Here is a 22,668-nt window from a genome sequence, read left to right on the forward strand (position 1 = left end):
CTTAATAAATATTTAAGAAACATGACTTGTGGTATTTGATATAACTGAGCCCATGGTTAAAAGGCCTCTCTCCATGACATAAGCAAATACAGTCTATCCTCTTTATTTGTCCAACTTCTCTTCGACATTCAAGGCTAATCTAGTTTTAGGTCAGGAAAACGACTGTGGTCTATCATTTTAAACAAACCATTGTAGTAAAACGTGAACAGGAAATTCCTAACTACACTGTTCAAAGAACAATGATTAGAAAAACAACTAGCTAGCTCACAAAGTACAAGGAGCCTAAGAACTATCACAGGACAGTCTGACTGAACAATAAAAATAAAAATCAAACACACATATCTAGTTACTTTGCTCATTTTTTTCTTTCCCCCTGCTGTCCTCGACTCCTAACCCCATCCTCCCCACTGGGGCCAGGGGTCCTTCAGACCTTGCCGAGGGAGAAGCCTTTGGATCCAAAGAGGGAAGAGAGCAATATATACAGCTCTGATACCTTGGAAATATCCGGCCTGCGGGAGTTAGCGCAGGCATGCCATTCATTCCACAACATATAAATGCCCTCTTTAGAGCCTCATCTAAGCAGCAGTTTCATTTGGATTTTGAGGCACAGGTCTGCCTTGTTTTTCAATAAGCTGCAAGCTATTTTTACCATGAAAAAAAAAAAGAAAACAGCCAACATTTTAAAAGCGTGCCTGCTAGCACACACAGCGTATATAAAATGGGTAAAATGTGGACTAGGGGAAAATCTCCTGTATTAGCATTCTATTCATAGCACAGATTTACCTCTCCTAAAAAAAACAAAAAACCCCCACCCTTAAATCACAACATCCCTTGCTCCCCCCAACTCATGTATTTTAAATTCTACCAGGTATAGTATCTTAAAACGTTCAGAAATTCTTTAACAAAAGTGCTCTGACAACTATTTGGAATTTATTCTCGTAACAGTCTGGACACTCGACCATCTTCACTAATGGGGAAAAAAACCACGATGTATTCCTAATTTGAGACAGAAATCACAGTAAAGGGGAACTATCTGAATTTTAATGTAACATACTAACATTACATTAAGAGCCTATTAATCTTTATAAGATCTCAGGAAAACATTTTTTTCTTCACAGGAGGCATGTCCTAAAAATATCTGGATACAGGTACTAGTATTAAAATCTTCATCCACTTTGAAAAATAAACTTCAAAGCACATATATAAAAGGCCATAGACAGAAAAATAAAAAATACGATCTCTTGCATTTTAAAGAACACCATTCACAGACTGGAGCACAGGGAGAAAACTTCCACAGCCAGGACACTCTCCACAGTTTTGAAGTGTTCCTAATGGAACCGGAGTTTTCGATATAGGGTAATTTGTTTTGTAAAGAGGACAGAAAAGCCTTTTATAGATGTTCTACAGATTCTAACTGTAAAGAAAAGAAACTTACGGTTGTGATTAAGGTAAAAAATAAACATGATTTCCTTTATTAACTGACTTCAGAAATAAAACAAATATCTGAAGAACAGTGAGGGCAAACAGTCCAAAAACACCAGATGTTCATGTACCGTACATAATTACACAAAGGAGATATTCCAGAAATTTATTACAGTAAGTTTTAACAATAGAATGATGCAGTTGTATAGTAAAACAAGAACAACAAAACTTTTTAAAAATTCTGAACCCCTTACATGTAAGGCATTAGAAGAAAAAACATTATCAATATCCTCTTTCAAATACTATTTCCAAAAGAATCGGGTAATGGCCAAAAAAGCTGCGTACAAGTCAGAAACCAGTGTTAGAGAGAAAGTCCTTAACCCAAGGATCCAAACTGAGCCCTGGTCAATAGTAACGACAGCATACTATTGCCTTCGAGTTGTTTGGCAGATATTGTGAAACAGAACGAAGGACACGGCTCATTCCCAGCAGGCAGATGTCCAGAGAACAAGATCAGCTACATCACCCTGTTACAGAACAGAAGCCCTAAACAGGCACGGACAGATATACAAGATTACTCCCAGAAGTAATACACCTAACACGATATTACAGCATGCTCTGGTACAAGAGAGTTCCCTCTATACCTGCAACAAGGTACTCTGTATTTCAGTGAAAGGAAGGAGTTTACAAAAATGGACTATTTTCTGTAACCTGGAAATCCATCAGATTTCCAGAATATTGTGACAATTTTATGAACATTTAAAATAAATATATGCATATATATCTCTTCATCCATATGAACCATATAGTGTTTTGCCTTTTATTAAGTCATAGAAAGACATCCTATGACTTGGCTTAGCATGAAAACAGGTTTATATGAAATGTTCAAGCTTTTTAGATGCTTTTCTGGGAAAACTTTAAGACTTTTTTTTTTTCCTAAGGTTATAGCATACTCCTAGAAGAGAAAAAGTTGGGACATCAAAATTCGTGCAAGAATTCCCACAAGCTGCTTCTGAAAATGCACTAAAAATGAAGGTAACTGATAATTCCCTAAGACGGCCCTGAACCCCTAAGAACAGATTCAGTACAAAGAATTAGGGGGTCTGAGTGCCATTCACAGTCAGTGACAGGAAACACTACTGTGCTTTTTCTTGTTTTTTTGGGGGTTGTTTTTTGTGTTTTTTTAAATAAAATAACCAAAACAAAACCAACAACAGAACTGATCATGGCTCAGCAATTCTTCCACAGATCATTTCCCGCAAACATTTCTCAACTCCAAGTTTCCAAATTGTAAAGTCTGAATAATGTTTACCAACAGAAGCACTGAGGCTATAGCTGTAAAAAATCTTGTAGATAGTAAGCTGCCTGAAATTTCAGATGATTGAATGACATTGCACAAAACATTCATATACTCCTTCCTACATATTTGTGTTTGTATACTTGCCCATGGACTGAAAGGGCTTTTTGCTCTGAAAGCCTTCTGTCACGTTTAACTGAAGAAATTTGTAACACTTCTCCAAAACTTCATATAGGCGCGTACAGAAAACTACTAAAAAAGACAACCAGGAATTTGCAAAGCAGCTTATTTTACAGTAAGAAAATATTTCCTGTAACTGAAGATATAGTACCTTCATCCTACCATCAATCAGTCAGAATCCAAGAGTCAGCCCGATCATAAATATCTTGACATTTTACTCCAAAACTAGGCTAAAGGTAAAGACTTTTTTTAAAAGCAAAAATTATGGGTTTATTTCACTATGTCTTCGGAAAAAAAAAATGTAGCTATACCCTATTCAAAAAACAACAAAACCAACCCATACAAAACAAAAAGACCACCAACTTACCACTTTAACACTGCCTAAGACAATTAACTGCAGGGGTCAGCAGTTAATTTTTTCCCTCAACATCAGCATCTTCCTGAATAGATGGCACTTAGCTAACATGCTTCAAGAACAGTAATCAGGTTCCACACTGCAGATCAATTCAAAGGGACTTAGCTGAAACTAGCCGTTCATTAAGATCAAAGAAAAAGCCTCTTAAATTCAGTGCATTACATAGTGTTGTAAGAAATCAAGAAGCCGTTTAGCTGAATCAGTACACAAGACTCTCAAAGAGCAGAGAACTACTAAATACAAGTAACACAATAGGAAGGATCAGGCCAAGCCCCAGGATCTCTTATTCCATCTCTGTACATGCTTCTCTTGACTAAGGCAAAAGGCTTAAGAAATCTGTTATTTCTTGGACTCATAATATGTATGTTGTGGCTACTTCTGATTAATATAGGTGACTGGAGAGTTGCTTCTTTCTGAAGTCCTGGCTATAAACAAGTACATTAAAATACTGGACTATCTGTGCATTAAAATGCAGTTTCCAAAGCTTGAGAACTGAGCAAAATCAAGAAGTCTTCACAACAGTTCTTTCTCTTGATCACATGAGATTTGCTCTTAAAGTTCCCCTAGAGCCAATACAAATTTATGGCTAACCAGTCCAGATGCAAAATAAAGCTGATCCAAAAATAGCTGACCATTTTTAATTGAAACGCTTTTGCTTTCCTTTTGAGAAAAATTATATTTTTAAAACCTCTGAAATTTGGAGATTTAATCAAAAGTATGTCTTTTGCCATACAAACGCGATAGAAGCAACCAAAAAAAAAAAAATCAAACTGCAATTAAGAAGTAGGCTACAATGGATTATCAAAGTACTTCTAAAAGAAGAATTCACTGTCTGAAGCATTATCAAATGAAGAAACTGGAAGCTCCCACATGTCAGTGTATTTAGGGAAGGGCTGTGTTTGATTACCCAGAGAAATCTTGACACGCGAGAAATTAGACCATCATTTCAAAGGACAGCTTTTTTTAACCATCTGTTCTGCAAGCTGGTACTAGTAAACATTTTTCTAAACAAATAATTCTATAACTTAATTGGCCCAACTGAGCAGCTACATTAAACACAGAAATAGAATTGAAATGCCTGTGCAGAGTCTTGAGCACATGGTGCCTATTTATCAAAAATCTCAGTACACCCATAATCACAAAAGCACCGCTAAGTTTTTCCTTGAATAAACTATGAGCTGGCAGAAAAGCAAAGACAAGGCAACTCAAACCAACACAAAGTAGCGTACAGGTTTTTTTAAATATCATCACTCAGTACACTGCATACAGTTGGAAATGTGCATATGAATATGCAATATGAATATACATGTTCTTTAATTGAATTTTCACAAATTATCTACTGCATTTCCAGTCTTTACATGCATTTCCAATGATTTATTATTATTATATAAAGGAGAGGCCAATTACGCTTTCTCTAGCTCATAACCTGATGATTATCATTAATTTGTGTTAGTCATCAATTATAGTGTTAGAGACTATTTAGTTACTACTAAAATTGATCTATGATCCAACAGTCATGATGGTCATGAAATCAATTTTTCCTGGGTTTTGTGGTTAACTTATTCTGAAGTTTTAGGTTCAGCGATTTTTAACTATGTGCCCTATCAGCTCTTTCATACTGTGAGTCTTAGTCTTATCCAAAACATGTAATCTGGGGCAAGCAGAAGACACACAAGTGTTTAAACAGTAAGTTCCGAACACATGCAATACTTCCTCCATCTACTAGTTATCCCTACATTGCCAAAAAAAAAAAAACCACAATGGTAGTTTACTTTTTATTCTGAAATTCCCTTTTAAGCATGCATGGAATTGCTGTTGAAGTCAAGTAACTTTGGACTGTATCCTACTTTGAGAAGTGTGTCACAATTTGTTTATGCTATAGAATTAGATAATTATGCAGTACTTCAGCTGCCTTCCCAAACATGGATAAGCCCCTCTTTCTAATAATATGTTGTGTATTAAGGTTTTTCAAAAGTCTTATTTTTAGCTGCTTAAACTGTAATCCAAGATTAAATAAATCAATTTTGAAATATTATGCATTTTCAGCTTTGATACCGAACTTTGCATTTTACCATCAAGAATCCTAATCACTGTGTGTGTGAAAGAGCTTCAGCCTAAGTACAATATAAATCAAAATAGTTTCAACAAGATTCTCCATAGATATTTCATCTGGAAAATAACTCTTTCAGAAAGCTATGAAAGATAGTCTTTGATTCTCCGTCGCTTGTTCAAGGGTGTTGATATCACTGTACTTTATTTTTGTCCCACTGCCAATTAAATATACTGAAATAGAAAAGCCTTTGAACACAAAAATAAAAAGAACTAGCTGCTTCAGTTTTTCATATGTACTAATTCAGCCCTTGACGGCAATCGCTCCTTCAGTCAGAAGGGCTAACAGTACAGCACAGAATCGCCTCCATCCTGCAAACCGCAGGGAGACCACCAAGCTCATCACTGGATGCAAGAGTCTTTCCAGTCTAACAAACACCCACAAAAAGACAGGCAGAGAAACAAACCGAGAAACACTCCAGCCTATTTGATCATGTAACATATATCTAGAGCAAGCCTCACTAGGAGGCTAGCTGTACTAAATGGCTGACTCAAATGATTCCATAGGCCATTAAAAGTGACAGATCATGTCTCGCCATGCTTTTAGCACACCCTAATTATACTAAGTTCAAATTAATTTTCCTATCTGGAACAGAATCAAGAAACAATCAAGACCCTTGTAGCATGGCAGAACAAAGCCTACACCCCCGTGCCATTAATGACTAGTTAGGAAGTGAGGGATTTGTCTCCATGAAATAGGCTTGGGATTGGTAGCAAGGCAAAAATATAACATCGAAGTCCCTGCTCGTCTCCATAAGGAGACAAAAATTTTGTTCTTCTAACTCAAACATTACAATCTCCTCCTCTACGACCTGGCAATTTCAACCTTGACCCACTCAGGTACCTTAAAAAATTCCCCAGTCACACTATCACAATCTTTTGACGGTTTATAGCTCCAAACACTGGTGACAAAGCCACATTCCAAGTCTCCCCAATAGCTGCCCTGTGGTTTTTGTTATTACCTCGACATGCCTTTCCACACTCCACCCTTCCCCAGTTACACCCTACACTTCTACATCCAACTGAGATCCTCCTTGGAGGTGCTCCACTGTCAAGATCCTCCCCACATCTAGCTCATCTTATACCCAGTTCCCTCTCACACACGCCTCCGAGGTACCGCACTGCCTGTATCCTCCCCAGACACCAGTCTAGTCCCAGATGGAACTCTCTCATGTACCAACTTTGCTCCCTGCCAGCGATGGCAGCGCTCACCAGCGCCCACCAGCGACGGCAGCGCCACCTGCTCGATGGCAGCACAGGTTTGACTTCGCCAAACCTGTCATGAGTGTTTCCACACTGCTGATGATACCCCAAATTCAGTCCCCAAACGGGTTCTGCTGCTTGTAGCCCTCTCACTTCCTAATAGCCACTTCAATGCTGCTGCTCAACTGAAAAACTCTGACACCTCTTCAACTGACTTCTGTTGGCTTTTATACATCCATTTTACGTTTGAGAAGTGAATCCTTCCTTCTAAATGTAGCTTGAAGCTTGTTTAGAGATACGTTGTTTATATGTTATGTTTATGTGTTTATACCATGGGGGTATTTTAAAAATCAGTAGTCAAGACTGCCATTCACAAAGAGGATTTACTCAAAGAAGGTTTTAAACTGACTCATCACTTTTGCTTAAGCCAATTCCTTATTGAATTAAACTTAGTCGACATAGGCCACTTAAATACTCATCTGCCCTGAAGGTTAAGTCAGCTTAGGGAACTAAACCGGCTGAAAACTACCCTCCCCAAAGAGCGATAAATGAAATACTGCATAGGGGTTTTTCTTGTTGATTTGTCTTACCGTTAAAGTCAGACAAGCACCGGTACCTGTGCAAGAGAAGGGTGAGACCACGCGGCTGGCGGGGAGGACACTGCTGCTTTTGGCAGCAGCTCACCAGTAGCTGAAAGGTGCTGCGTTGCGAAACCCTGCTGAGCCTGCACGCTGCTCTGCCAGGGCAGGCAGAGAGGTAGGAAAAGTAGCTAGAGCGTGTTTTCTTTAGCTAGCTTCTTTCAACCAGAAACAAGTCGAAGATTACTTAAAAGCTGCAATATTGGCTGGCTTTGCTGGTGAATGTGAACGGTCACATCTGCAGCAGATAAGATATTCAGGAAGTTCTATTTTTAACTGTAGGCAGCAGGAGTATTAATTTTAGTTTGTTTCACCAAAATATCAACTAAATATTTCTGTTTGGCCTCACATACAACTTTACAAAGCTCTACCTTCTGGTAAACAACACAAAATTGTAAACCAACATGACATTTAACAGGCACCTCTATGAAGCTTGTTAACAGGACTTTGCTATAGCAAAGTTTCTAATTTTTTTTTTATTGCCTACAAGTCATTTGTTCTTATGTTTGCACAGTGCTGTCACTATATTTACATTCACTAAAAACATCAAGTTGTTATCGCTCAAACTAAACTTATCACTAGAATCCAAGCCTAAATAGGATTTTTTTCACCAGATAACAGAACTTAAAATCCAGCCCTTGTCTTGTGACATTTCAAATTTTGCATTCTCACATGTGCAGATTATAGATCCTGAAAAGCAGACACTTCCCCCCTACACCTTTTAGAAGATACATTAATGCAAATACCCAATTTTCTTTTAACAGTGCTTGGTGCCGTTTAATGACAATAAATACAACCATTATGCCTATACTGACTCAGACATACGTCGATTTATACATACAAGAAATAGGAAAGTACCTTCTCTGACAGTTTCAAGCACTGACAATATCCAACAGATCACAGTTTCTAAGTACAAGATCCAACTCATATGTGAGGCAGTCAATCGCTTCTCACAGAACCCTTCAAGAAAAAGCTCTCATAACATCTGCCAACACACTGAAGTCACAAGTGCTAATTTAGTCCTTTCTAGCATGCACACAAATACAATAAGGCAGGTGTCTGCATTCCTTATCTAACTGCTGAAAATACTTCCATTTAGATGTAAAAACTACACATGCACACAAAAAATCTTCACCTTTAACAAAACATTAAGAAGCTTAACAGCGTTTTTTGTTAATGAGGTTACCGTGGCTCAATAGCTGTTTTGATGCTTTAGCACCCGTGCATTAGTTATATGCTACCTAAGCCAGATTTTCAAAGTGTACGTATTTTAACCAGTAAAAACCAATTAAATAAACGATAACTCACCACTATCGTACTATAAGGAAAACCTTTCTCCTTTAGGAAAAAACAGTGGATGCCTCCCACCTCTACTTTCTGAGGCACTGAAAAACTACTAAAAAAATTTATAATCCTCAATGACTGGAGATGTAGCACTCATTTTTAACAACACTGAGTTACAAGAAAACATGAGTCCTCACTTCATACAAGCATTTCTTTTTTCCAAGCAACATAAATCCGACAATAAATTAAAAATACACAAATCATAGAGCTGAGATCAACGGGGGAAAGGCAATAATTTATTTACCATGAATCAGCTGATTAACATTTACTTGTTATCAGAATCTATCAATCAAATAAAAGAGTCAACTTGAAAAGCATACCTAATACCAATTAATATTAATTCTAAGATGCTTGCGCCTACGTTCATTTTTAATCATAAACATTTTCATGGAAGTCACTCACAATATAAAATGAAATACCTGCCTGTTTGAAGATCTGCCGGCCAGCATGAAAAAAAAAATATGAACGTTATCTCCCTCCTGAAAGGCAGGGAAGTAGATTTATCACAGCATATGTGAAACTTTGAAAAACAAATGTCAGCTACAGCATGCCTTTAAAAATATTACTGAATTATTCTGAACAAGAACTAAGTAGAAGTATGTGCAGATTGACCAGGGAGGCTTAGGGCACCGCAGCCCTTTCTCAGCACCATGTGCTGCAGCATGTATTCCCAGTCACATGCCAGGAGAGCAGTCGCACAGCTGCGTAGCTTTCCCCATCCACACTGTGGCTGCATCCAGGCTTGACATTTGCACAGAAAATTCAAAACATCTGGATCTCAAGTCCTACTTTATATGCAATGTTTTTAATATAAATTCTATCAAGTCTGCTGTATTTACTGCTAACTTGAGGTAATCAAATGATGCAACTGCAGTGACCCACATGCCTGAAGTGACAAGGATAAATCGGATTTCTTCCTTGCCGTGTTAAGAGAGACAATCGGATAGAGAAACTTTCTACTTCCCAATGAAAGGATGGCTGCTCTGCCAATCCTTATGAAATATATATAGCTATATATATTATATATAGGTCAAATGATATATCATGCAATAGAGGCAGTAAAAATAGATGGTCATAGACAATAGGACTTCAAGTGATAGCTGACTTAAATCAGGCCAAAAAAATTGAATTAGGTGATTTCATCTAGAGAGCTAAAGGAGTAGAAAAATTACTCTGACATTTAATATCTCTTACTTTTACAATCATATCGTATTTCTGGTTTCAACTTCTGACTATCAGATATTATTATAAATCTACTAAACAAAAGAGCTCTGAAGTCTCTGGTATCATCTTTTTTTATGACCAGTACTCAAACCACTTCTTAAACACCTCTTCAGCTGAATAAATTCAGCTCTTTTGCTCTCATGGGAGAGCATATTTTCCAGATCCGTACTCCATTTTTTTTTCCTTTACTACCATCTCCATCTCTTGTGAACTTGGCACTGACAGCCTAGAGAGACAATTTATAAAATCACAACAAAATTAGTATTTCAGCAGTTCTGCTCCCCCTTAAACATTTTCAAAGCATCACTTCTGAACCCTTCAGGTTACATTTAAAAACTTTAGAGGCGATTTTCATCCACTTCACAGCTCTCTGATCTGGCCACAGAGTTGCTCCTCTCCATGTATCAAACAAGGCAAGAAAATATATCAAACATCACTTAAAATGCTCTCTTAATACAAAACAAGATGTAATTAAGCAACTTAAGTCTGGAATTTTCTAGCTTTGAATATTCGACATGAATAGTCTCTTGATTTAAGCTTCTTACTCACGATCTCCTATTCCTTTATAAAATCAAAGCGGGGAAAGAGAAATCACATCGTGCAGCATCACACCGGCACATGAGTTTGAACACCTCGCTTTGCCACTTGCCATAACTAAGGAAACAGTATTAACGGACTGTCTTTGTCCTATCCCACAGAGAGAAGGGGCAAATTGAGTAATACAGACATTTACTAAAAGCAAATAAATTATCAGAATGACAAGTCCTGAAATTGTCCAGAAAAAAAAAAACCAAACAAACTAGCACTTCTGGACTTTTTTGCCCAGTACTCACTTGACCATTTCTACTCTGCACCCCTAATAACAGATACCTGCCTAGCGACTTTCCGAAGCTGACTCCTTGTTTCAAGCCCATGAGCCTTTCCTGCTTATTTCCAACCTCTACAATTCTGAATTTTCATCAGTCTCCTTGTCCAGCACATCTTGCACTTCCTGGCCCTTGTCCTCCCATTTCACGCATAGTTCTCGTATTTCACTTTCCAACTATCTTCCCTTCTTCACCTAGACTTTGCATGCTGCCTTGCATGCGTATTTTCTGACTGAAGATTCCTCACCTCAACTCAGAGCTCCTTCTTTTCCCTCGGGGTTCCCTGCACAGCCAAGAAAAGAGCTGACACCCTCACAACCTGAACCCTCACCAGACCGGTTTCTTCTTACCTGTTTTTCCCTGCCATACTGGTTTTCAGTCCAGTTCCCCTACTTTTTTCTTCCCAGGCTTCAGGTGCCATCCTTCTTCCCCTACCCCCAACTCCTGATTGCTTTGCTTTCCACAACCTACTGAAATTTTCCCTCCTCTGTCAAATTTAAAGGCCAACCCCACTTGTTCCTATACTCCTTGTTCCAACCCACCTCCTCTACAAGGCCAGGGTTTTTCTCCTGTGCTCAAATTAAGCAGCTTTTAGGTCTCAGAATTAAGATGCTGATTAGGACAGAAAAACTCCCTGATCTCAATTAACATACCAGCAGTCCAGCTTGCAGGAACTTTCTGCACATGCAGCTGCTAAAATCTAAGTTTTTACCCAGCCCATATGGATTTTTCAATGCCTCCCAAACTGGGCGAAATAGATGATTTCTCCACACAAAAACACACTATACCTTACAAGTCTAAAATCCTCATTCCAAAACAAGATTATTCAAATCTTCAAACAAGCAAGACAACTCATATTATGAAGCTGAAGGAAACACTCCCTCTCCCCTAGCGTTGTTCTAAAAAAACAACATTGTATTTTAGCCGAAGTTTCCACATACAACAAACCCAACAAGACTCACCAGCTTGGAAAGCTTTTGCCAAACTCCAACAATTTTAGATAATCTCTAATCATGTGAAAACAGTCTTGCAGCAAACAACAGACACTTGGTGTCATGAGAATCACCAATATCAACCACAAACATAGTCGGTCTTTTATAAGACCATTTAAATCCCTGGTTATTGACCAGAATCTCGATATAGCAAGCACTGTGCAAACACAAGATAAAAAGGCAGTTTGCTGCCTTGAAGAATTTACAATCTATTAAGATAAAAGACTACTACCATGAGATGAAAAAAATGTGCTGAATGGCTCCATTCTGAGATCTACAGAATCTGCTAGACAACCATCCACAATGTATTCATTACACAGGGTCCACGCAGATCAACACAGTATGTTCCCCAACCTAACTACTAATTTGATACCAAAGATAAGATGCTTCTCAATCTGCTCATTTTATCACCCCTATTAGTATCCCTCTTTTTTCTTCATTTATTCAACTTTTTTTTTACCATAGAAAATTATACGGTATCCGCTTCTGAGTCCTTTATCCCCTCTCCACCTGTATTATTTTGACTCACCTCCTTTGCCCTTGTCACCTTTCCCAAACTCCAAAATCTTTTATAAAGCACATTTCTCCTTCCTCAACTTCTCCAATTAGGCTTTCCTTCTCTCCCTAGCTTCGATGGCAAAACCATGGCGGGGTGGGGGCCAGGGGGAGACGTTCAGTTGTTTTTTTTTTTTTAATCAAGTAACTGCTTCAAATTAAATTCACTAACTAAACTATACAAAAGGCTGAGAAATCTCAGGGGGAATACTGAAAAGAAAAACAAACTACTAACTGCTAGCTAGAGGGAAAGAGGAGCCTTTGGGGATGCTTATGGGACTACTGCCCATAGGAAAGCTTGGAGGTGCTGATCTCAGAGCCCTGATCGAGTGGCAGCATGGCCTGAGGTCCCATAGCTTTGTCCAGTCCCTCCTGGATACAAACGAAACCACTCCACGAATACACAAATGGGGGGCTGATCTCTGCCACTTTATGCCAAACTCAAAATGCTGGGGTATGTATGATACAAGTAGGTTATTCTGCCCTCCCCTTTTCGACTTCTTTTTGCAAAAATACAGCTTTCGTACCATTTCCCTGTTGCTCTGACCTTTTCTTTCCCAAACTTTGGCAGAACACAACTAACCTGATCCTTTCCTACTTTGCTGCTGCCTACAGGAATCTGAATAGCTGCAATGAAAACCAAAAAGACCGGTCACTTTCCAGTATGCAGAACACAGAAATCTCACCAAAGTTACAACAGTATTCTACTCTCAGATTACCTCTGCAATCATAAAACTATCTGCTGCTACTTAAATTCTGTAGAAACTACTGATACACGCTCATGAAAAGATCACATCTTTTCTATCTGCCCCAATGTGTCTCAATCTCTGCTCTACATCCTGTTCTTACCCAATGTGGAAAATAAATCTAAGTTTAAACATTGGTGTGAAATATTCAGACAAATTTTCAAGCATTGTGGGGTATTTCAATTATTTCTTCAAAACATGAAGTCGTAATTTTAGAAATACTATTTAAGTTGAATGGTAACTGAATTTAAACACTGTAGTAAATGGCTACATCTTTTTCATTATTGTCCGTATGCAAGATAATCCAGAAGACGAAACCGCACACCCTCTGAAATTTAACGGAAAGGATCACATGCAGAGAAGCCACAGACATGTTGTTGTACCTTTAAAACAGCATATTGCAAGTAAGCTAACATTAAAATGCATATACATGTTGTGGAAAAACGTGCTATCTAAAGCACACTATCAAATATTCCACGTTGTAGAAAAGCATGCTATCTAAAGCATACTAACAAATATTCAGTACCTCAGCAAAAAAAAAATATATATATATATATATATGTGTGTGTGTGCATGCCTAAGTACATCTGTATAACAAGACAGAAGATCTTGATCTGGTAGGTAAATACTTAGGCTATTTAAACAGTTATGTATCATTGTGCAAGCCAGGCAGGAATCGCTCAAATTACTACAGTCTTTAACCCAGACTGTGCTTAAATGTTTCTGTGGCCTGCTTAACATTCCAGGCATACTTCTGGCAAGGTAGCTCTGGCTGAGGTTCAAACTGTCCTTGTCCAACTTTCACTTACTATAAAAACATTGTTTAATACAGAAAAGTATACAGGGAGACATATGTTTCTTATTTCGCCAACACCTAGAATACTGACACTTGTGTTCACTAACTCCGCGTGGAAATTTTTAGGGGAATGCTTTTCCAGCAAGGTTGTGTTCACCGGGCAGACAGTCCACGCTTCCACCAGTTTTAAGCTATGACGCTTAAATAGTGCTCATAAGGCAGTACCACCGAAATACGTAAATCCTGCCCGTATTTATTCACCCTAAATAAAATGAAAAGGCCTAACCCAACCTTACCAATGCACCGGCAGGCCTGGGAGACGAGAAAAACGCTATCCCGAAACAACGCAGCAGCAGCAGCCGGGTAATTTGTAGCAGACCGCGTATTTGTCAAATTAACTGCAGGAATTTACCGGTTTGCTTACCTCCACGCAGCGTTATCTTTTATGAGGAGGTAATCTACCAAATTACTTCAGCATGCCTCCAGCCTGCTGCTGCCAATTAGTTCAGCCCGGCTAATAAATCAGGATGGCCAAGCCATTTTACAGCGGGGCTTCGCCCAGGATTTGGGGGGGTACGAACAGAGGCAGCATGGTCCCGTCCGCCCCGTCGTCCCCCCTCACGCAGAGGCAACACTTGGTCCGAGCACCCACCACGGGCAAAAAGAGCCTTAATTCCCAGAGTTGGCTTGTTTGTTTTTTGTTTTTTTTTTTTTTTATCTAATTTAACATTTACAAACTCATCAGCCGCCGGGGTAGGGGTTCGGCCACTCAGGTGTCCCCTCCACACACATCGGCCGAGAAGGGCCGGTGTGACAGCGCCTCCCCCCCACCACCACCCCCGCCATACCCCGGCCCGCCTTCCCGCCTCCGGGCGAAGCCAGGCGAGGCGGAGGGCCCCGCCGCCCACACCCTCCCCGCGGCCACGGCCGGGGGAAGGAAAATGTCGCCGACGGGCCCGGCCCGGCCGCCGAGGGGGAGAGGGCGAGGGGAGAGGGGGCCGGGGAGGCCTCGGAGAGGCTCCGGCCCCCTCTCCCCTCGCCCTCTCCCCCTCGGCGGCCGGGGCGAACCGTGCTCGGGGCCTCCTTCCCCCGGGATCTTCCCGGTCCGCCGGCGGCTACCGCCCCTTACCTGTCCCGGGGGTCGATCCACGAGGTCTGCCGGGTGTTGTGGTCGATGTAAAAGACTCGCCCGTCGAAGTCCCTGGCTTCCTCCCAGCCGGCGGGCAGGGGCAGCTCCGAGCTCTCCCTGCCCCGCTGCCCGCCCGCCGCCGGCCCGCCGCCCTGTCCCACCGCCACTTGCTGCTGCCGCCGCCGCCGCCCGCCGCTCAACCACGGCATGGCCGCTCCGCCGCCGGGCCGCCGCCGCCGCCCAGCTCCGGCCGAAACCCGCTCCCCGCCTGCCGCCGGGGCAGCTCCCGTTCCGCCCGGGCCGCGGCCGCCCGCCGCCGCCTCCTCTTCCTCCTCCTCCTCCTCCTCCAGCACTAACAGGCGGCCCCGCAGGCAGCGGGACTCGGGCGGCTCCGGCTGCGCCGCGCCGGGCTCATCCTCCCCCGCTCCAGCCCCGCTCCGCGCCGGGACCAGCCCCGCCGCGCTTCCTAACCCCGCCCGGGACCTGCCCCGTGCCGCCGCGGCTCCCAGCCCCCGAGCTCGGCCCGCCGGCCCGAGCGCCCCCGCCCCGCCGCTCAGCAGCGCCCCGCCGTCGCCTCCCCCGGCTCCCGCCCGGCGCCTGCCCTGGCCATCTCCCCTCCCTCTGCCAGGGCCCGGGCCCGGCCCCCGCCTCCGCCCCGCCCGCCTGTTCCCACGCCGCGGAGGGCCGGGCCGGGCCGGGGGAAGGGGCCGGAGCGGGAGGGTCCCGGCGAGGCCTGCGGGGAAGGAGGAGGAGGGAAGCGGCGAGGCCCGGCCGGGCGGCCGCACCCCGCGCCGCGGAAGCCGGGCCCAAACCCAGACGCATCGGCTACGGAGAGAGGGCGGTAGCCCTCCGGCCGGGGCCCGGGCTCGGGGGAAGGTGGCTGCGGCTTCGCCGAGGCACGGCCTGTCCCGCCCCAGGGCCTGTGCTCCGCCACGGCCCGTAAGGGAGGGCGAAGGGGAAGGGGAGCCATGGCCGGCCCTGGCCCACCCAAAACGCCTCGGGAGTGGCCGAGCAATCGGGGATGTGGGGAAGGGGCAGAGGTCGGCTGCAGAGACAGGAAGGGTGATGGAGGAAAGGTGTTGAAGACCACGTGAGTCACAGCGGTTGTGCTGTATCAATGCTTTGGGTAACGGATGGCAGAAAATTATACACCCGACTCGCTTGACATCCCAACCTGGTCCCAGAAAGCAGCTGTGTCTGATTTGACCTGAGCCGGCTGGAGACCGCAATGCAGATTTCCAGCTGCCACCTAGAATTAAATTCCCCAAAACTTAGAGGTAAAGTTGGCCTGTGGTACTCCGTGCCTATCTAGGATGCTGCCTTCAGCTAAACCTTTGAAAATCTGTAAATAAAGAGTTAAGGTAATGCAGGCTAAGCTCTAAAAACTAGGAAAGGAGTTAAAAATATATTCTGAAACAACTTTAACTCAGCCCCCTGAAATTGGCAGTACCCTGCCAGGGATTATATTGCAATTCCAATTATGTTCCAGTTGCATTCCCTCTTTTAAGTTACAACTTTATGAACATTAATTGCTGCAGTGTGGTTATAAATGTAGGAAATTAGAGGACTTGCTCCTGACTCCTTAGGCCTTTCTCTCTCTTATTCCCACCACCCTCACCAAACCATTCACTGTCAATGAACAGTGCATGAGAGAGGCGGTAGAGAGGACAGGACAGATCAGGTGTTTTACCTGTGTTTCATAGGTTATTTCAATAGGAGTAGACTGGAGTCTCCTTACCAGGGCCGTTGTCAGCAGCGAGGTGTGACAGGAGAGTAAAATGTGGGGTTAATGATGAAAGCAAAGACGTGTACAAAGCTCTGAGGGCAGTGGTGAAGTAGATTAAGAATGTGCTAAAGGTGTACAGTTTAGCAAATGCGAGGTTGTCGATTTGACCTTCAAAAGCACAACAGCTTATGTTTGGATCAGCTCATCTCAACAGAGGTTTTGTTTCAGCAAAGGCTGGGTGTTCAGCTGTCTCATGTGGTCCCCAGAGTTCAGCAGTATTTCCAGGAGCAAGGTGCTGCTTGTGTGTTACAATGTTTTTGAGGCGTATTTCAAAGCGGGCAGAGTTAAGGCACAGTAGAAACTCAGTATTTTTCAGCAGTTGCAGTTTCTCTTATTTTAAGTATTGTCTCCCAGGTTTTCAGAGTTTTTATTTAGCAGAGGAGAGGTAGGCATTCTCAAATGACTGAGGTCTATGTTAACAAAGTTTTGGGACATTGAATTTTCTTGTTTAAAAAAACCCAAACTGTCCTCTGTGCACCACAGCTCAACTCTCCCTTCATTGCTTTTAATGTCCTTGCAGCAATTACCTTAGCACAATGCCTGCACAGCACAGCACCGCACCATGCCAAGACACTGGACTAGTTCATAATACCTGGAAGCAGTAGAGCCAGGTTGCTATAATAATCCACCAAGACTAATTAGCCCTGCTGAGGATACGTGCAGCATCGCCCTCCAACATGGGCTGGTTCTTCCTCATCAGTCCCTGAAGTCCCAAGAGAGGGTTGAGCTTCAGTGAAGAACCCGTAGATGGAGGCTGCAGAAACTGTGGGACTGACCGTGGAGACAGCAAAAAGATTTCAAATGGGGGTGGGGAGCTCAACACAGCAGTGGGCAAGAGGGGAAATGACAGGATTGAGTGTGGAACATTTCGTTCAGCTAGCTCGTAGCCCTTCGACTAAATTCTTGTCTTTAGTTTGGCAAATTGCTCCTGGTTAGAGCCAGAAAAGGACTTGGCTGAGCTGTCGTTTCTCAGGCAGAAATATGATGCACATGTTCCATGTAAAACATGAGCTGTATGTCCAGTGGGGCCTGGATCTCATGGATTCATTATAAGTGCAGTTGAGGATGCATATGCTGCCATGTAAAGGACAGGTCCAAGATTTTCAGGTGCACTGTAGCTGCTTCTGCAACTGATAGGTTACCTCTCCCTAAATCTTAAACAAACGTGAAAAAAAAATCCTTAGATTCTGCCTGGGCAAAGTTTCAGGGCTACAGACGAGAACGTGTCCTAAAAACTTCAGATTTAAAATTATCCTAGACTCCAGATTTAACTTTTAGGCTCTCTGTGTTTAGAAAAGTCATTAGCTTCAGTTAGGAGCTGAAGCTTCTTAACTGCTCATGAATAAAGGTGTTGAAAAACCTGATTCCAAGAATCCAGCCAACTGTGCAGAGAGCTGCCTACAGTAAGCAGTAGGAAATGATAGGGCTAGCAGTTGCCTCACGAGAATAGAAACTCCCTCTGTCTACAGCATGCTCATGCCAAGATGCCAGGCAGGAACTCTCAATTATTTTTCAGGCCAGAATGGTACCCTTCCTCGGATGTTACCTCACCCTTCTGCCTGTTCCTCTGGAGGAAATGAACAAAGCATTCAGGCGCCAAGGATTATTCTTGAGTAACATGAAAAGGCAAGAAGAGAAGAACCTGAAAAAGTCACTGCAGTTTTCCTGCCAAAGCACTAATTTGCAATGTGTTCTGCGCCATCCTTACCCTACAATGAAACCCTCCTGAGCCTGCGTTGCTGATCAGTCCCTTTTCTTTTCCTTCCTCTTCACTGTCTGTCATGCTTCATTAGGGGAAAGGGAGGGAGAACCTGGTGCAACACAGCATCTCTCTGTTTTGGGTTGCAGAAAGAAACCCCTCTGCCAAACAAAGACAAACTGCATAGGATGGAACAGATAATAATCCAGAAGATTTTGACTTAGAAAAGACCAAAGTCTGCCACAAGAAACTAAATGCTCATGGTACATATTTTAATCAATGTGCACAAATGCCAATGTATCATATTTCATATAAAGGTATAACTTTGTAAATTTACATCAGTCCACTCTCTCACTTATATCTTCTCCATGCATACACAATACACGTCTTGATTCTCATGTATTTCACACACCTTCATTCCGCACCTGCTTTCCTTTTCTTCCATCTTTTTCCACCCACAAGCATTGCTCACAGTTCACTCATTCCTCAGGCACACCTATTCCCATTAACTCAAAATTACACAAGCAGCTTTTCTTTGTGTACCTTCCCTTGCCATCTTCAGTGTTTATAATCACAGTTTCTACCTACACATCTTCTCTGTTATACGTGCCCTTATACCCACGTCCATAATTGATATCACAACATTTTCCACAGAAAACATAGATAATATTTCCCACTGTAGGTTGTAGACAACAAGTTCCAACTTTCCTACTGTTCACAGGAAAAGACCTTAATTCTGCATAAAAATCAAAACCTAATTTTGGCACTACACATCTTTCTCACAATTGCTGGGAAATGGCAGCCAGTCAGAACTGTTATCTCATTCTGTATAATCATCTTCATCTTCTAGTTGTGGGCACTTATTTGCAATTTATTTCCCATTTCCCATATCTTCCAATGTGTGTAGAACCTTTATACTGTCTTCACACCTAACTGAAAATTGTCACTTCTCTGTGATCATAGCTGTCTTCTGGAGTGGCAGAGTGAAGGCTCCTTCGTCATCGTTGTCCTTCTGATGGCCAGCTACCACACTCAACCTGTGAGCTGGGGCTTGCTGCTTTTCCCACATCGAACAGAATAAAAGGCTCATAAGAGACTGGGACATGTTAGCTCTGTCCCTCCAGGTCTCTTCTGTTCAGCACACACACACACACACATATGTAAAAATAGCAATATAAATGCAAAGACAAAATAGATATCAAGATAGATGTGCATACATATATACATGTACACATTCCTCCAAACCAAATAAATCCACACACTGCGTATGACAACCTATTAGCTGCTTGAATTGCTTCACTGCTGAGAAATCTGTCTTGGCGGAAGGCTCCACTTGGGCTGCTGTACAAAGATTTGAGCATCCTCCAGCAGGGTGGAAACCATGCTGGCTGCTCTGCTTTTGCAGCCGCAGGCTGGTGTGGTGTCTGAAGTTCTTTTGCAGGGTCACTGGGCAAGGGAGAGATCTCTGGGATCTTGGATTTAAATGTGAAACAAGGTGGGACATTGGCCCTTCCGTAAAGGTAGTAATCAAGATGGCATGGAAGGGGAACTGGGCGAGCACCAGTCCCTGTGGATTACATAGGGATTCATGGATGGCACAATAGGCAACATGGAGAGATATGGTATGGAGTAGGAAGTGTGATCAATGGTCACCTTCTTCAGAGGAAGCGAAGAGTAGCAAACCCTCAACCCTTGCTTGCTGTCAGCAGCCAAGAGCAGGGCTCTGGAATAGAAGGTCTGTCAATGATCGTTCTCTGGCTCAGCTACAGGTGTGAAGGGTGCTGAGACGTGAAGCAGAAAGGTAAAATCACTGAGATTTCAGGATGGGAGACAGAGGAGGGAGCTGTGTCTGTGTACACGTGAAGGAAGCAAGTCTTCCCCTCTACACACTGAGCACATCTGATAAGATACTATTCTTGAGGCAGGGTTATTTCCACATAGAAAATAGACTGAAAATCCCAAATCAGTGAGAAAAAAAAAAAACAACGGAGGATAAGTCTGAACTTAACATGAAGTGTAACTGAAAGATTTCACAAACAAGAGTGCTTTAGCAGGAGGCATTTCTGCAGGGGAAGATTTATTCATTTTGCAGCAACAAGTCCATCTGGGAAAAGGAGAAGTAATCCTACAAGCCTTTTGTAGTTACTGATTTCCCCCCGCCCTCCCCCCCCCACCCCAACTCGGCTTTTCTTCATAGTAATTCCAGTTAAATGGACCATGGAAGGTCTGTAGTCACAATCTTTGGGTCAGTAGTCCACATCCAGCCAAGGAAACAATAACAAGCTATTGTTTAGTGCTTCACTTCCTGGTAGGGAAATAGCATAAAGAGTTGCATTGCCATAGGGCATAGTATGCATAGATGACACGTGAGGTAGATGACAAAGAGGACAGTACGTCTGGGCGCATGAAGAGAATAATGCCTTACAGTATTTTTAGTTCAAGTGTTAAGGGTGGGGTTAACCCTTGAATGAATGTGAATCGAGTGCATACTCACTGCAATGAAATGTATACACAGCTATTTGTTCTCATATCATTGTGCCCATAAAACACTGAAATATGTATATAACGTGCATGTATAATGCACATTTGAAATTCCATGGCATGCCAAAATTCTTCATTATGACATATGCTCCTCTAAGCTTCACAGCTTAATGAGACTATATTAGCTGCAAACAGAAAAGTTATGAAATATACAGAAGTTAGATGTTAAATAACTGTAGCAATAGATTTAAATACAGATCAGTTCCTCTGAGTGTGCAGGCCTGCTTACATCTAGCTTGGCTATCCCTTTCTAATCCTCCATTTCACGGCACCTACTCATTTATCTCTAAAAGGCCAGGGATAAAGGGAATGTGAATTTCTCTTTATCATTCCTAATACAGCATTTCACTCCACTTATTTATTAGCTGTCAGTAGTATTTGCTTTGAACAGTGTAAGTGCTCGTACACACGAAATCCCATTGACCATGTTTCCCTGGACAAATCCCATTCTTCATGCTATACCCCAGCTTGCCAACCCTCTAAATGCCCAGATTTGGCATTTTATCTATCAAAACATTTAGGATGTTTGTAATTATGAAAAATTTTTTAATTTTTTTCCCATGGAGACACAAGAATTTTTTTCATTTCTTCCCGTGGTACATTCTGTCCCAGTCAACTTTCAAGTCTGAAGCTCATCATGAAGTGCTGTGCATAAATTGCACAACATTTAAAATTTTAGATTTTTTTAAATTCTCTGTAGGGATCTGATGAGTCATCAAGCTATTTCAGTCAATATCAAACCCTTGCTCTAACGTCCCACCGAAGGGCTTGAGAGGGTAGGGGGTAGTTACTCCACAGTCGCCACTCTTTCATCTCTGTCTTCACTGCTGAGTACTCACCCACTTATTCTATTTGCAAACTTAAGCCTATTTCACTTAAGTGCTTTCCCAGACAACTATAAATAGGCTCTTGGAAGTGGTAATTAAGTCAGGACCACATTCACTCACAGGAATTTAACAGCTTCTCCTGGCAGAATACAATTGTTTTTTCCTTCTCCATCCAGGTCTTTGCAATTGGCCGCAGTGGACCTGGAACCCTTTAGTGGTTCAAACCATTTGCAGTGTGATTGTATACTGGCACGTTATTATTCCTTCTGCCTCATTATTCCTGCTGCTATTAATTTTTATTAAAAAAATAATGTTGAGAAACAGATTCCGTCTGAGCTCAGACTTGTCACGTGCCTGAAATAAAACGGGATGGTGGAAGACGGGGTGGAACTGACCTAGAGGACCCAAAGGCTGGAGGATGAGATGGTGGGTGCTAGGGAGAACCTGTGGAGATGTGAGCAGAGGAAATTGTGAACTCCAGTGTACAAAAATATTTCAGCTGACTGAGATTATAATTTAAGGCTCATTGTATTGTATTTACCCCATATTGTACTAACTTCAGTGACTGCAGTGACAATTTTGTGTTACCTGTGTCATCGTAACAAGTTGCTGTAAGGCAACTTCTCTAAAAAAGAAAATTGTTGAAGTTAGCTTGATTTTTTTCCAGATGTTAGTTAGCTTAAACTTGGAGGAAAAAGGTTATCTTCCAGAGTTTCATTTCACTTTAAAGTAAGGAAGAGTTATTTGTCATGTTAGATTTTACAAAGAAACCTCTCATGCTTTTATACAGCATGCTGTTATACAGGCGGTGACCACATCCCACTGCATTTCAGCCCCAACAGGGCATGGGGTTTTGCCTCCTGGCATCAGAGCGAGTGCTCTTGCTGTGCCAGCCCACG

At 42.3% G+C, this 22,668-nt stretch overlaps 1 protein-coding gene across 7 annotated transcripts in view; it reads right to left on the reverse strand.

Moving 5' to 3' along the window:
* WWC3 (WWC family member 3) overlaps positions 1-15,382 on the reverse strand; it is a 102,468-nt gene extending 87,086 nt beyond the window's left edge. For 6 of the 7 annotated variants that reach the window (XM_074606784.1, XM_074606775.1, XM_074606767.1 and 3 more), the window contains exon 1: positions 14,917-15,381. In XM_074606784.1, coding sequence (XP_074462885.1) covers positions 14,917-15,125 — 209 coding nt within the window. In that variant the 5' untranslated portion in view covers positions 15,126-15,381. Of the gene's footprint in view, positions 1-14,916 lie in introns of all 7 variants that reach the window. The other variant, XM_074606728.1, reaches the window with a different exon arrangement.
* Between the last annotated feature and the right edge of the window lie 7,286 nt (positions 15,383-22,668).

This window comes from Larus michahellis, chromosome 1, assembly GCF_964199755.1.
Source record: "Larus michahellis chromosome 1, bLarMic1.1, whole genome shotgun sequence".
Classification (NCBI taxonomy): Eukaryota; Metazoa; Chordata; class Aves; order Charadriiformes; family Laridae; genus Larus; species Larus michahellis.